A 17,479-nucleotide genomic window follows, 5' to 3' on the forward strand; every position below is an offset into this window, starting at 1 on the left:
TAACAAAATATAAAAAACAACATCTCTAGTAACTGAAACAAACTATCATAAACAAACAATCTCTGGTAGTTTAAGCAAACTTAGACAAACACAGTAAATTTTATAAATTTCAGTAACTTTAAATATATTATAATTTTATTTTTATAATAGTATAATATAAATTTATAACAGTGTAATATAACTTTATTTGTTTAACTTACATTTGAGTAGCAGTTCTCTCGTATCTATGTTTTTAAACAATATTCAAATACATGACATGTTTCTTAACAGTAATACATCCCCACTGGCATGTTTCTTAACAGTAATACATCCCCACTGGCATGTTTCTTAACAGTAATACATCCCCACTGACATGTTTCTTAACAGTAATACATCCCCACTGGCATGTTTCTTAACAGTAATACATCCCCACTGGCATGTTTCTTAACAGTAATACATCCCCACTGGCATGTTTCTTAACAGTAATACATCCCCACTGGCATGTTTCTTAACAGTAATACATCCCCACTGGCATGTTTCTTAACAGTAATACATCCCCACTGGCATGTTTCTTAACAGTAATACATCCCCACTGGCATGTTTCTTAACAGTAATACATCCCCACTGGCATGTTTCTTAACAGTAATACATCCCCACTGGCATGTTTCTTAACAGTAATACATCCCCACTGGCATGTTTCTTAACAGTAATACATCCCCACTGGCGTGTTTCTTAACAGTAATACATCCCCACTGGCATGTTTCTTAACAGTAATACATCCCCACTGGCATGTTTCTTAACAGTAATACATCCCCACTGGCATGTTTCTTAACAGTAATACATCCCCACTGGCATGTTTCTTAACAGTAATACATCCCCACTGGCATGTTTCTTAACAGTAATACATCCCCACTGGCATGTTTCTTAACAGTAATACATCCCCACTGGCATGTTTCTTAACAGTAATACATCCCCACTGACATGTTTCTTAACAGTAATACATCCCCACTGACATGTTTCTTAACAGTAATACATCCCCACTGACATGTTTCTTAACAGTAATACATCCCCACTGACATGTTTCTTAACAGTAATACATCCCCACTGACATGTTTCTTAACAGTAATACATCCCCACTGGGATGTTTCTTAACAGTAATACATCCCCACTGGGATGTTTCTTAACAGTAATACATCCCCACTGGGATGTTTCTTAACAGTAATACATCCCCACTGGGATGTTTCTTAACAGTAATACATCCCCACTGACATGTTTCTTAACAGTAATACATCCCCACTGGCATGTTTCTTAACAGTAATACATCCCCACTGGCATGTTTCTTAACAGTAATACATCCCCACTGGCATGTTTCTTAACAGTAATACATCCCCACTGGCATGTTTCTTAACAGTAATACATCCCCACTGGCATGTTTCTTAACAGTAATACATCCCCACTGGCATGTTTCTTAACAGTAATACATCCCCACTGGCATGTTTCTTAACAGTAATACATCCCCACTGGCATGTTTCTTAACAGTAATACATCCCCACTGGCATGTTTCTTAACAGTAATACATCCCCACTGGCATGTTTCTTAACAGTAATACATCCCCACTGGCATGTTTCTTGACAGTAATACATCCCCACTGGCATGTTTCTTGACAGTAATACATCCCCACTGGCATGTTTCTTGACAGTAATACATCCCCACTGGTTGTTTCTTAACAGTAATACATCCCCACTGGCATGTTTCTTGACAGTAATACATCCCCACTGGCATGTTTCTTGACAGTAATACATCCCCACTGGCATGTTTCTTGACAGTAATACATCCCCACTGACATGTTTCTTGACAGTAATACATCCCCACTGACATGTTTCTTGACAGTAATACATCCCCACTGACATGTTTCTTGACAGTAATACATCCCCACTGACATGTTTCTTAACAGTAATACATCCCCACTGACATGTTTCTTAACAGTAATACATCCCCACTGACATGTTTCTTAACAGTAATACATCCCCACTGACATGTTTCTTAACAGTAATACATCCCCACTGACATGTTTCTTAACAGTAATACATCCCCACTGACATGTTTCTTAACAGTAATACATCCCCACTGGTATGTTTCTTAACAGTAATACATCCCCACTGACATGTTTCTTAACAGTAATACATCCCCACTGACAAGTTTCTTAACACTTGAGTTTCTACAGATTTTTTGTCATTCTTCAAAACTTGCTTAAAGAATTTTAGTTTAGTGTGTATAATTCTTATCAACCAAGTATTATTTTCTGGTATAGTGATGCACTCTGACAAAAACACAATCCAAGCAGTGTTTATAAAAAGTTAATGTTTAATCTTATGGAAAGACCAATCATAATTTAAATTGAAACAAAATTAATTTGAGGTCTTATGGCAGTCTTTTACTTTATTTATTACTCAGGGAAACAAACAAAAGTAAACTGAGGTTTGTGACTCCAAATAACCCGATATGTATTTAAGTAAAAGTATAGCATTTCTATATATGAAAATACTAAAAATTATCTTACCATTTTGCCCGACGTAAATATGCTTTTATGTAATTTTCATCCAACTTAATGGCTTCTGTACAGTCTTCAACTGCCTTGTTTAACTTCGAAATCTATTAATGGAAGCAAAATAGCCGTTATAAGTTTAGGTGTAGTGAAGAAGTAATGTTATAATTTTAATTAACTCAGTTTGACTTTTTACATTTTTTGCACCACAGCAAGAAACCTCATTGGAATACAATTTGTATTTTAAAACTGAATGGTATCTACCATTACAGACAGGCCAATCACTCAGGTCAGGAAGTCAAACAATCACCTGTAACTTATGACTCAAACAGTAAAGAGAGCAGCTGGTTAGTTACATGTGATTCCTAATGTGGAACAAATATTCATTCAAATTTTTCTTTGCATTGGAGAGACTACAAATTCCTCAAAGAATTACTTTTTTGTCCAAAGAGGGTTTTGATTTCCATAACTTCCAAAAGCTGTTACTCTTTAAAAGCTATATAACGTATGTTTATGATTGTTGTCGCCTGTACATAAGTTTACACATTTAATATTCATTGCTTTGACATGGATTACTTAGTAATTTATTCAACATGTAACGTAAGAAAAAAGTCTATGGCATACTATTTTTTTCTCAGTGTTAATTCTCTGTTAATCAACCTATACCTTTGTTGACTTACTTGGGTAATTATCTTCCTTACTTCACTTATTGTTAGTTTTTCATTATTTCTTTTTATTATTGTTAACTATTACTTCAGTGGTTTCTAGATGACAGTAAAGTACAAAACTGATACTCTGTGACTGAAACATTACAGTTCATTCCTTGATAACCACTTCTGACACAACTCCAACAACTTGAAGATCCTCTGAGCCAGGTACAAACAACATGAAGATCCATTCTTACTAATCCTGCAAGTTGATAATGGGCACTACTTTGTCTGAATAATGAAATAATATTGCTGTGTGCAGTAAAACACACAAGTACCAGATAATTTATGCCTATTACTTGTCTTAAGATTCCAATCTTCCTAACCCTGATGTTTCAGACCACATCATAAACAGAACTTAGACAATATTACTATGTTGTGTGTATGTTTTCACTGATGAAGTTTCAAGAAGAAATTCACTAAGTTGTATGTCCCAGTAAAACTTTAGGATGCTTTAAATAGGCATAAAAATAAGTCATAAAAAATACCATTAAATATCTGTGAATAAAAGATTGAGGTACCTTTCTAAACGTATATAATTTTAAAGGTTTTTAAAACCTGTACAAATCTGTATAAGTTATTATTCCTTGCACACGTTTTTCTTGATTATGTTCTGTACTTTTGAATTGTATCATGGTTGAATGGCCTAAATTACAATAATAAAATAAATTTCTCTATTTAAAATCATCAGTTTCATATCTACATTTACTGAACATATACTTCTTAAAAGTGTTGTATCTTATAATTTTATATTATATTCTAGACACACCTCACCTTAAAACAAACTGTGGCACGGTTGAAATACAGTTTTGCATTAGTGTAAACATTAGATGGGTCAATCTCCAGAGCACAGGAATACAACTTGTACGCCTCTTGTAAACGACCATTCTTAAAGGATTCATTTCCCTCATCTTTTTTTGCCATTAACAGTTTAACTCTCTGACAAAAAAACATTGGAGAATCAGACAAATAAAAGAAATGACAAGCTTCTACCAGTCTGCTTGTTTATGTTAATAAACATAAAACATTACACATGTTGTAAATGCACACTCATCTACCATACAACTATTTAAAATGTAAATTAATAACATAACAAGTTAAACATGAAACTTTAAAAGAACTATATCTTTGTGTTTTGTCAAAATCAAAGCTTTGAGCCTATGACTTCTCCACAAACAGTATTTGCAAGCAGTGACAGAATAGTGGATAGATTAATTTCCAGGGCAGTAATCAGAGCTTGCATAGCACATGTAACTGGCTGTTCTTAAAATATTCTTCCTTTTCAACTTTATGATACACGACTTATTATCTGGCATAGTTAACACTGTACTATATCAATAAATACATAGAGCATTTCCTATAACAGGTTTTAAACGCAACTCGTCAATTCTCACAAAAGATGAATCACGTAATTCTATGTGCCTATTTTTCATGTTTGTATAGATTAAAATAAATTTTCTACATTCCTTTATATAATAGTAAAATGTAATTATCACTAACTTTATGAAACTCACCCTGTAAAGTTCCAGAGCCTTTGAATAATCTGGTGCAAGTTTAAGGACTTGTTGCAAATGACTGTATGATTTTTCAATAAAATCTTGATAATATAAACACATTCCTCTAACATAAAGAGCATCTACGTTCATGGAGTCTATATGAAGAATATCACTGAAATTAGAGAAAAGGTAACAGTTAGGTCATCTTCAACAAGTGTGAAGGTTATAAAGGTGACAGTTAGGTCATCTTCAACATTGGAGGTTATAAAGGTAACAGTTAGGTCATCTTCAACAAGTGTGGAGGTTATAAAGGTAACAGTTAGGTCATCTTCAACAAGTGTGGAGGTTATAAAGGTGACAGTTAGGTCATCTTTAACAAGTGTGAAGGTTATAAAGGTAACAGTTAGGTCATCTTCAACAAGTGTGGAGGTTATAAAGGTAACAGTTAGGTCATCTTCAACAAGTGTGGAGGTTATAAAGGTGACAGTTAGGTCATCTTCAACATTGGAGGTTATAAAGGTAACAGTTAGGTCACCTTCAACAAGTGTGGACTTTATAAAGGTGACAGTTAGGTCATCTTCAACAAGTGTGGAGGTTATAAAGGTAACAGTTAGGTCATCTTCAACAAGTGTGGACTTTATAAAGGTGACAGTTAGGTCATCTTCAACAAGTGTGGAGGTTATAAAGGTAACAGTTAGGTCATCTTCAACAAGTGTGGAGGTTATAAAGGTAACAGTTAGGTCATCTTCAGGTGATAAAGTGTTTTCAAACAGAGATTTTACTCACAGTATTATAACTTATTTTGAACTAGTAATTTAAATTGACACAAATAACACAATAAACAGGCCCTGCAACCCTAATATTTAGATACTGATACTGCTTCTACCTTAGAGGTTAAAAGACAGGAACTGTGGTTAAAACAGACAAATAACGGTTGCGAGATTTTTGCAGCCGAATACTACCTAGTAGTTAAACAAACAAAATAATTAACTAATATTTTATAACCAGACTCAGCCAGTACAAGTCAGAGTGTCTTATATCACATAGTCTACATACAAATAAATGTTTTATAACCAGTACAAGTTACAGTGTCACACATCACATGGTCTATATATGATCTCATCATTCTACAGTGTCACGTAACACATGGTCTATATACGATCTCATCATTCTACAGTGTCACGTATCACATGGTCTATATACGATCTCATCATTCTACAGTGTCACGTATCACATGGTCTATATACGATCTCATCATTCTACAGTGTCACGTATCACATGGTCTATATATGATCATCATTCTACAGTGTCATGTATCACATGGTCTATATATGATCATCATTCTACTGTGTCATGTATCACATGGTCTATATATGATCATGTCATTCTACAGTGTCTCGTATCACATGGTCTATACATGATCTCGTCATTCTACAGTGTCACGTATCACATGGTCTATACATGATCTCGTCACAGTGTCTACATGTCTATATATGTCATCATTCTACTGTGTCACGTATCACATGGTCTATACATGATCTGTCATTCTACAGTGTCATCACATCTACATGATCTCGTCATTCTACAGTGTCACGTATCACATGGTCTATACATGATCTCGTCATTCTACAGTGTCACGTTTCACATGGTCTATACATGATCTCGTCATTCTACAGTGTCAGGTATCACATGGTCTATATACGATCTCATCATTGTAGTGTCACGTATCACATGGTCTATATATGATCTCATCATTCTAGTGTCACGTATCACATGGTCTATATATGATCTCATCATTCTAGTGTCACATATCACATGGTCTATATATGATCTCATCATTCTAGTGTCACGTATCACATGGTCTATATACGATTTCATCATTCTACAGTGTCACGTATCACATGGTTTATATACGATCTCATCATTCTACAGTGTCTTGTATCACATGGTCTATATATGATCTCATCATTCTACAGTGTCTCGTATCACATGGTCTATATATGATCTCATCATTCTACAGTGTCTCGTATCACATGGTCTATATATGATCTCATTATTCTACAATGTCACGTATCACATGGTCTATATATGATCTCATCATTCTACAGTGTCATGTATCACATGGTCTATATATGATCTAACCATTCATCCCTCTTAACAGCAAAATACAATAAAAAACTACAGTTTAAAACATTAATGCGTACTTACAGCAATCATTAGGAACTACGACATTCATGGTGAGTTTTATGACAACATATTGTATGTCAGATTTACACCATCAAATTACTCCTCTGTTAAAAGTGTAAGAACTTACTTAGCTATATTTTGTGCTTCTTTGTATCTTCCTAAAAAAGCTAAACACTCTGCTTTAATAAGTTTCAGTTTATTTGAAGAAGTAGCTTGCTGAAGAGCTCTGTCCATACAGTAGACAACCTGTAATATGACATTTTCACCAGTGTTGAATATACTGTTACTAATTAATATCTACTCTTATGTTAAAACCTTTTCTTTATTTTCTCTATTGAAGCAATTACCGCAGTTTTTATATTTGTTTAACTTATTCAGAAAGAAATGAAATACTGATTCAGCTTTTTTATACAGTTTAAATAAATCATTCATGAAAGTAACACCAAATTATAATACAATACAAATATGTAATGGTTTCTTGATAGAACATAGTACAATTTTGTTGTTAGATCTTGTTCTTCACATGTATAAATACTCTACATATTATACAATCAGCTACATGGTTCCCACAATAGTTTAATGCTTACTTGTCTATATTCTTTCTTTTCATAAGCTTTGTCTCCTTCTTGACTAAAATGTTGAAGTACTTCTAAGTTTTTTTTCTATAAAAAGTGAAAATAAACTATAAAGTGTCAAATCAGATTTGCAAATAAAATATTAAATTACCGTAGCTTACCAGTTAATATATACAAACAAAAATAAATCCAATCAAAAGGATCCCCAGCACAGATGCTATAATATGGGATATTAAATATACCCTAGGTTTCGGTAGGTGTCTACAGAAGTTCCATTTGCCAGTCTCACATGAAGAAATTTATAAAAATAAGTAATAGTAATAAAATAATAAAAAGAGATTAGGAGAATGAGATGTGGGTAATTTGTTGCTGTCAATGTCTCTCTTTTCCATTACATTCTTCAATCATTATGCCTTGTTTTTATTTATTAGAAAATATCATTAGTCATAGGTTTAGATTTGATATTTTTAACACAGCTCTTCCTTTTTACTTTGTTTTACTTGACTGTTCACTATTAATATTCTTTACATATATACACAATCTATTTAGATTAAACAACAGCATATGATAAGACTTGGTGTAAAAGGCAAAAGTTCACAAACAGGACATCTATATTTGTACTCTAACACTTAACCTATACACATCACTTATGTTAATAAGCGTGATCCAAATATATACGATCCATGTTAACAAATTAACAGGAAATCAAAAATTCAGTGGACAAAGCAAATCAATGAAGCAAGAACTGTGAATGCAAACATTAATCAGTTAATGACGTTAAGATTTAGCCTTGTATCACTCTTATCATACCATTAAATTTCAACAAATTTGCGTGTACATTATACGAGATGGTGTAATGTTCTAAAACAAGTAACATAAAATTACTGTACACAACCTAGTACCCATCACAAATATAAAATGTATGACGTTACCTCTGTAGAAAGGAAAGGATTGTGAGGTTCGAGATTTTGGACCCTGAGTAATGACCGACTTGCAGCACTTATATCACCAAGAGCTATGTGACACTTAGCTTCCCGAAGATATCCCTACAAAACCATACAGAAAATATTGGTAACCACAATATATTTATATATATTAGTTTGTCACAACTTAAGAACAAGCCAAAACAAAAACAAATAAAACAAAAAAAACTGCATTGACTGAAAAGATCCCAGGGTACAAGCTACAATGTGGGATTATATTTTAGTTAATGCAGTGTTTTTGTTTCAGCTTGCTTTTGAGTTATAACAAATTAATATAATTAGGTTTGGATTTGCTGTTTATAATGTAGTCCTTCCTTATGATTTTACTTATTTTACAATTTAACTTCATTAAAATGTGTTTATTTTCACTATGTATATATGCAATATTGTAAAAAAAGTGAATATTTTCTAATTTTTTTTTTTCTGCTAAGTGCTGAAAGAGAAAGCTGTTCATATCTTGCTTTTTTGTTAGAACTGACTGCATCGAAAAGATTTAATAAACAGAGCTCAAACTTTTCCTAAATTATACATATAAACTTTAAGTTTTTTATATATCAAAAGTATTACCCTTTACTGATACAAGTTTTTAAAAACTCCAGTGTTTTCAGGGCTGCATTTAAACCTTACATCAATAAATATATAATCAAACCTTAGCAAGCAGTCCTTGTGAAAGTCGTGTTCGTTTTGTGAGTGATTTTATTTAAAATTATGTTCTTTATAAAAAAAAAAAAAGGTTGTTGCACACATACCACACATATTTTTCTAACTGTCTGAATCTTGAGTAACCCAAAGTGTGAAATAAATATTTGTGCATACTTGTTTGTGGTGTCATTCAAAAGGTAGTGCGAAATTCCATATGCTCAATCATCACTTCTGGCATTGAGATCTTGTAGTATTTCAGTACAACAGATGGCTGGCTTCATTGTACTTATTACTTCGATCACATAGATAGATAGATAGATAGCCACAACATTTTTACATTACATGAAAATTTGTTTTAAAATTTCATTTACAGATAAAACGAAAAGTTGGTGCTACTTTCTTCTATAGTTGTATCCATTTTCAAAAATGTCATTTTTATATTTTTGCATATATTGTTTAAATGTTTGTTCTGTAAGTACTGAAGAATTTTATCTCAATAACCTAAAGCAACTGACATGCGCTACTGATCACATATTTCAGGGTTAACAGTTTTTAACTATCACTTGTTTGGACAGAATTAAAAAAAAACAAATAAAATAAACACAGCATCACTACCAGACTAAAATACATTGTATTCTGTTTGTTACTGAAGCACGGTTATAATGCTGATTTCTTGAAACCATTTAGGTCTTAATGCTTTTTGTATATTGCACACTAGCTGAGAAAACAACAAAAACATCTTACAACTTTATTTGAAAAAGTTACAACCATTAGTTACTCCAAAGCTGTATCAACTAGTTAGCAATACAAACCAAAAACTGATGTTAAAAATAAAACATCCATTAAAAAACCCCAATCATGGATAAAACAATATTTAAAACTGACACTCAAAACATTTCAAATACACTATTTCTTATTTCATTTAAGTCAAATTATGTTATTTTTTAAAAATCACAAGTTTTGAAACTGCTATACATAAAGATATATAATATCATACATGTTTATAACTCTGTCAAAGAACTAAACACAAAACATGAATATTCTTAAAAAGGTATATATAGCTACCTTCACAAAGTTCTGGTCTAACTGAGTTGCAAACTGAATATCTTCAAGAGCAGCTCTGTACTGACCAACCATCATCTTGCATGCTGCTCTATTTCCATAGTAAGCAGCACAGTTTGGACATAGTTCTGTGTAAGAAGAGATTTTAAACAGCTGATATTCATATATAAAGTAATCACTTCAAGTATTACTGAAATAACTGCTTCTAATTCTCACAGCAAATTTAGTCCAACAGCAATGAGTTTCTTCAAAAATTATACATTTTTATACTGAAGTTAATGTAATGCCCAAAGGATATATTCTTCCATTACTATAATGAAGTAGAGGTACAGTTCAAAGGACATATTCTTACATTATTATTATTATACTGATGTCAACGTACAGTCAACAGGTCATATTCTTATATTACTACACTGAACAGGAGGTACAGGCCATAGGTAATATTCTTGCATTACTATGCTGAAGTGAAGATATAGGCCAAAGGTCATATTATTACACTATTATACTGAAGTGGAGGTAAAGGACAAAGGCCATATTCTACTGCTGTGTATAATTAATCTGTGCAGTTGGTTTACATTCACAGTTTAGATCAATATATAAGAAATACTGTAAAGTTTTAGAAGACACAAATACCCTCTGACTGAATACAGTTTACCTGAGTTAGTACTCCTGATATATTAAAGTTTAGTGGGGCAAAGTGAAGTAACAAACTAATCTGGTAGCAATATTACTTTTATATGATTCATGTATTTTAGCAACAAACTAATCTGGTAGCAATATTACTTTTATATGATTCATGTATTTAAGTAACAAACTAATCTGGTAGCAATATTACTTTTATATGATTCATGTATTTAAGTAACAAACTAATGTGGTAGCAATATTACTTTTATATGATTCATGTATCTAAGTAACAAACTAATCTGGTAGCAATATTACTTTTATACAATTCATGTATTTTTACTCAACTTTTCTAGATTTTGATGTCTAAAACAGACATTCCAAGAAGTCTGTTAAGTTTAATATATACATTTGTTTCTCTATTTATGATAATCAGCTAATCACTTTTATATTGATGAAACTCTGTAGAATGGACGGCAACAGCCTGTTGTGGAGACACAAGTGTAGAGGCCGACATTTCAAAAGCAATCCATTCTACAAAGTTTCATTATGAATATTCTGTCTAAACAATCTGTCAAAGAATATCTATTTATACTGTTTTTAATGGAACTACCTTTAATAAAATAACAATGATCTTGTCACAATTTTTGTTAAAAGAACTTTTCAACAGCATGCTATTTTCTCTAATGTGTTAAAAACGTCAGTTGTTTGTAGTTATCTCATTACAAACTGAGACAGTACGACTATTCACCATACATGAAGACTTAAAAATTTTGTTGTGGTCAATATTTTTATGAAGTGACTTCATTATTTTCATATTTCTAAAAATGGTCATGTAAACTTTATAATCTTTAAAAATATTCAACAAATCGCACATCAAATAAGTGTAATAAATACATTAATTGAATATATCTTTAAACACAGATTTTAAACTGACATACCTTCATGATAAATTCAAGTTCAAATGCACAATAAACTAGGTCCATAGGAGATGAAGAAAACAAATAAGTGTACACCAGAAATTTGTTAACTGTATACATCTACACACAAAATTAAGTTTTTCATGTCACTCTGACTGTTAAGAATTCTCACATCTTGATGCAAAGCTTCAAAAAATTACGTTATGAACACTTAATGATTTCCCCAGAAACTTAAACAGTATTCTATACCTGATAATGATACAAAATATGTAAGTACAGTTTGTTATCTAGTTACAATATTAACCATGAATACTATACATGTGAATTAAGTTTTATAGTCAACAGAAAAACTTTAAAAATCATTTTACATTTCTCAATCTGACCAAAGTGAACTGTTTATAACTTATTATAGCTCAGAAGTTAACAAAATTCACTAGTTGATTAGTAATCAGGGTAATTAACTGATTATTCTCACGGGACTCGAAGAGTCAAAATAATAAAAAACAGTAATATTTGGAATTATAATTTTGATTAGTTAATTATTTTCATGAGTTGTAGCAATAGCTGGTTAAAATGCATAACCTTGAGTTAAATGAATATAATAAAGGAAACACAAGATTCAAACTACTTTGATTAATTGGATAGTGGAAAATCTAAAATAGTGGTAATAATAAAAACTGATTATTTTCACAATATTAATCAATGTTGTTATTTCAACTTATCTATTAGTTTCTAAACATTAAATAATGTAATCAATGTTTATTGATAATTAATAATACCAATCCAATTGTCCAGCTCTATTACCAACTCTAACACACAGTAACTATCAAGTCAGTGTGTCACAATACTGCATCACAGAGACAACCTTTAACTAACAAAATATTCCTAATACACGTAACAGCTAGCATGTCAGATACATCATCACAAGTACATCTGTGTGTACAACAGTAACTATCAGGTCAATGTGTCACAATACTTCATCACAGAGACAACCTTTAACTAACAAAATATTCCTAATACATGTAACAGCTAGCATGTCAGATACATCATCACAGAGCATACAAGTACATTTGTGTGTACAACAGATACATTTATGGAAGTGTAAATGTTATACATTTTCATGTTACTTTAGCAAATGTTTGAACTCTTATTACATATCCATGAGTTTACTACAAAATTCAGCAACCAGGTTATTTAAAGCAGTATTTAACTTACATGTACATCAGATAACAATCTTTAGCCCTTCCAGCACTACAATACGATGCAAGCTTAGATAAGCCAACGCAAGTGAAAATGTTTGAAATTGTTTAAAGCTGATATAATGTTTTGAAGTTTACAGCTGACAGAGTTGCAAAAAAACCCAGTGTTTCTGATGTGGCATTGTCCACAAACACTCAAGTGTAGTACTTAAAAATGAGAGAGATCACACGTTCAATGACTCACGGCCCAAAATACTCCTCATGACTCACACCCACCTATTGAATGAACACTGGAAATGGAAATAATGGCATCTAATGTGAAGGTTTGGAGTTCTAAAACAGAACAAACATACATTCCTCTCAACTGGGCTTAGTGCCAGACTTCATTACTAAACTCCTCCAAAGACAAACTTCAAGACACAAACATGCAATCAGTCTTGATTTTATCAAAGTTCAGGGTACCTTGATTTCACAACACAGAAACCTTTTATCATGTTCAGTAATACACACACATATATATAACATTTTATTTCCAGGTATTCTTTAAATACATTTTATTTTAACTATAGAAGACCAAACAAAATATTGTACATTACTTTTCAAAATGTGCATTGCTTCGCTAGGGTATGAGCATGCTCAGTAGTTCATTACCATAAAGATGTTCTCACATGAACATAACAATGCATAATTATACTCACATAAATAGGTCACGTACTACGTACAATAAACAATACAACAATTTATATTTTACACATTAAGCCAGTGATTACGTCAAACACACCCGGTCAGACCTTTGTACCAATGGCACACACCTGACTTGTATAATTAAAGAAAAACTTAATAATGGTTTATAGCAACAAAAGGTTAATTGAAAAAAATTCAAATATACTAATGGAAGTGGTGTAAGGTCTAAAAGAAGCCACAAGAAGCCTCTGTCAGGAGACTATAGATAGCAAAATGTCCACGAACCTCATAAAACCTACTGGATATTGGTTACCAGATGTCACACAGACAACAACTTTTCACACTGGTATATTGAAACAGGAGTACTAAATAAGAACTATTTCATGGTTGTTGGTGTTGTGACAGGCCACAGAATGGCAATATTGAGTATCTGTGGCAAAAATCAGTGAAAAGTATCTACACTGAAGAGTATTCTAAACTATAATGTAGTCCAGCCTCATCATTCTGATAATAAAGTAACTGTAATCCACACAGAGTAAGGAATAATGATATGAGCAGTAAAGTCAGCAATAACAGATTTACAGAGAGAGCAAAATGTAACCATGAGATAAAAACAAAAGTAATCCAATAATCAAGTGATGTTCTGTGCTTCAGACTTCTTATGAGTAACATTACAACAAGGAAAAGGTTCCAGCACAGAAGCAATCAATCCAATATCAAGTGACACACTGTGCTTCTGGATTTAAGAGAGTAACATTAAAATAAGACAAAGGTTCCAAAACAGAAGTAATTAATTCAATAATCAAGTGACATTATTGCACTTTGGGCTTTATGTGAGTAACATTACAACAAAACAAAGGTTCCACCATGTAATCAAACCAATACCAAATTACACCGTATGCTCCTGGCTTCATATAAGTAACACTACAACAAGGTAAAAGTTGAAATAAAGTTAAACACAATGAAGAACAGTAGCAAAATGTGAAGGGAAAAAAACAAAGCTGTCAACACAGCTAAGTAAGTTATGGAGTGGATATACGAGCAAAGATTGACAATAATCATTGTAATGTTTAACTCATTCAGGAAAGAAATGACTACCTCTACAGAACTTATGCAAAGAAATTCCCAAATAAACTTTTAAAAGTCAGCTACAAAGAATGGATTATACAGTTCATTCATAAGAGGACATGGAACCACTGTGCTCAACCAAGGATTTGAGATAAGACCACTCTGTGTTCATAAGTATGAGGAAATAATGGACCTCTGTCCATGAACAATAAAGTGAAAATAAATTCCTCAACAATAAGAACAGGTATGCCTCAAACAAACAGTGAAACATCAAATCTGAACTAGTGTTACCAGTAGACTCCCACTGAGGCTGGTACAGCTACTGCTACATCTGGGAAAAACCTCCAGAGACCTGGGGGTAAGAGGCACTCAACTTTGCCCTCTTCTCCAAGAGAAGAGAAATTCACTCTAATATTCTGGAGGAAAGCCTCTGTCTACCATCCCAGTGATTGAAAAATGATGTCATAATGACTCCATAGCTGCACTAGCAGAGTCTTTGGGGTAATGTATGTTGGAAAGTAATTATGAACATTATTTCCTAACAGATGTGGTCAACACAGTTATGGGGGCAGGCAAAATCCTTCAGAAAAAGAAACTGTCAGATCATGTAAATAACAGGAAAGAAATGTGTTGAGAAAAGTCCACATATCAGCCAACATAATGTCCTCCAGTGGGCAATTCAAACCAGCAGCTAAGAACCTACAAATATGAATATTATGAGACGTGATTTGCAGCACATTCCTATACATGTCAGAATGAGCGATAAGGATCAATTTACAATGCTACCGTGTCAAGGTAAATGGAGATAAATTGCAGAAAACCAAAAGATCTCAATGAATAAAATTTGATTTCTAGCACCATGAAAGGTACTTGTCTAAGCCACATAACACCTGACGGCTCTGACTGAGCATAACAAACAATTGAGATCTGAACATTCATAAAGGTGAGAAATAGCCCATAAGTGAATTGGTGAAAAGGATTTATCTCCTTTCTTGACGTCTCAATAAAGAAGGGTCTTGCAAGATATAGATAGAATTATAAAGAGTCCTGTGCAAATGCTGTGAAAATACATCAGACCTATGAAGTCCACACACCAGCAACAACAAAAAATACACTTTATGAGTAATGTGATACATAGAACATGATGCTAAATACTTAAAGGAATAACAAGACAAAGTATGCAATACCACCTTAATATTCTAGTTATACATAAAGAAAAGCCTTTTGCAATGAAGAAAGCAAAAACATTTAAGTTCAAATAAAATGGGGAATTCAAAAACCTTTCTATGTTTCAAATACTTAAATGTAGTCAACTAGACTATCTTATATAAGGTAACACTAGATGAAGCAAGATTGTTTGTAAAAAGCCAGGTCAAAAAATTTGATATGGTGGAAACAGTTGGGTGATATGGATTTATCTTTCTGTTGAGACATAACTGACAATAATTTTGCCATTTACATTGACAAATGGCAATCGTGGATCTGCAATGAGACTGTGCTAAATACAAAGCAACTTTAGAAGTTAAATATCAGTGTCATGCAAAAGACTGAATAATACCAAAGCACATGATTGCTGCAACAGAGACTGCCAAAGAGGAAGAGGTAGATGTGAGCCTTCTTGAAGATACGGAGCACCGAACAGCACCTGACTAAGAGTGGAAGGAACTATAGCCAGAACTATGGGAAGCAGATCAATCATTAGGAAAGCATATAGGTTCAAACCTGTTCAAACGTTACTGAATGCATCTATTGCCAAAGCCCAAGGATGGGATAACAGGAATCAAAAAAGTTAATAGTTGAGAGTCCCAATGAATGGTGAATGTTTCAATCATAGCATCCATTTGATCAGGAGAACAAGAATGGGCCAAGACAGGTGATCTGCTTTTAAATCCATCAGAACATGGCAAGTTAGAAGGCTGGTAAGATGAGAGTGAACCCAGTAGAGAACATCCAAAGTCTAAAAACAAAGATCCTGAGAACATGTGCCCAACTGACAGGAAATATAAGCCACCACTGTTGAAGTGTCAGAATGAATCATGACTATTTTCCTCTTAAAGAAAGACAGACCCTGAACCATCTATCATGTGTTAAACAGCAAGGGATTCTAGAAAGCTAATGTGGAAGGAAATTTCATCATCCATCTGTAGACCTTGCAATTACTGAACATTGATATATGTCCCATCTCTGAAGTGAAGCATCAGTGATGGGACATATCCAATTCTACTGAGAATATCCAAGATTATTGAGTGAAGCAGTCTCAGAACCTCAAGGAGACACACCTCCAGGCTGAATATATGTCTTCATCTCTCAAAGAATCAATTCACAAATAGCATCAATGTGGTTAATTTTATCCATTCAGATCCAACTGGATTTGCTGTTAATATCTCAATGTTCAACCCCTTGTTTTTAAACAATGCTATTTCAAACTCTAATCATATTACATAACATACACACAAACACTTTAAACACGCTACATAAAATAACTGCTGAAAGAAAACTTTGGAGTTAGTGCCAGACAAATAAGCAACAGAAATAGTCAGAAAAATTAAATTCACTACTTTAAATAGAATCAAAGAAGAATTGTAGGCATTTTACAACATAATCACAAACTTGAATACAAGCTACAAAAATAGTTTTCAATTAACAACTGACAGACACATCTCTCTCTACCATTACTCCAGTGTGAAACAGTCACTGGCAAGCAGCCTGTCACTATATACAGCACCTTTTGATATTTAAAGATTCACTATAGAATTTTACACTTGGAAATCAGCCAGGCTGGTGTTCAAAGCACAAGTGTTTAAGAAACAT

The 17,479-nt window shown here is 32.9% G+C and overlaps 1 protein-coding gene across 4 annotated transcripts in view; it reads right to left on the reverse strand.

Annotated features, from left to right (window-relative positions):
* The window catches only part of LOC143238932 (dnaJ homolog subfamily C member 7-like), a 60,619-nt gene that overhangs the window by 8,287 nt on the left and 34,853 nt on the right, over positions 1-17,479 (reverse strand). For 3 of the 4 annotated variants that reach the window (XM_076479692.1, XM_076479770.1, XM_076479624.1), the window contains 7 exons: positions 10,180-10,304; positions 8,422-8,535; positions 7,502-7,576; positions 7,042-7,160; positions 4,746-4,899; positions 4,006-4,170; positions 2,540-2,631 (listed from right to left, as the gene is read on the reverse strand). In XM_076479692.1, coding sequence (XP_076335807.1) covers positions 2,540-2,631; positions 4,006-4,170; positions 4,746-4,899; positions 7,042-7,160; positions 7,502-7,576; positions 8,422-8,535; positions 10,180-10,254 — 794 coding nt within the window. In that variant the 5' untranslated portion in view covers positions 10,255-10,304. Of the gene's footprint in view, positions 1-2,539; positions 2,632-4,005; positions 4,171-4,745; positions 4,900-7,041; positions 7,161-7,501; positions 7,577-8,421; positions 8,536-10,179; positions 10,305-12,932; positions 13,236-17,479 lie in introns of those variants that run through there. The other variant, XM_076479834.1, reaches the window with a different exon arrangement.

The sequence above is a fragment of the Tachypleus tridentatus genome, chromosome 1 (genome assembly GCF_004210375.1).
Source record: "Tachypleus tridentatus isolate NWPU-2018 chromosome 1, ASM421037v1, whole genome shotgun sequence".
NCBI lineage: Eukaryota > Metazoa > Arthropoda > Merostomata > Xiphosura > Limulidae > Tachypleus > Tachypleus tridentatus.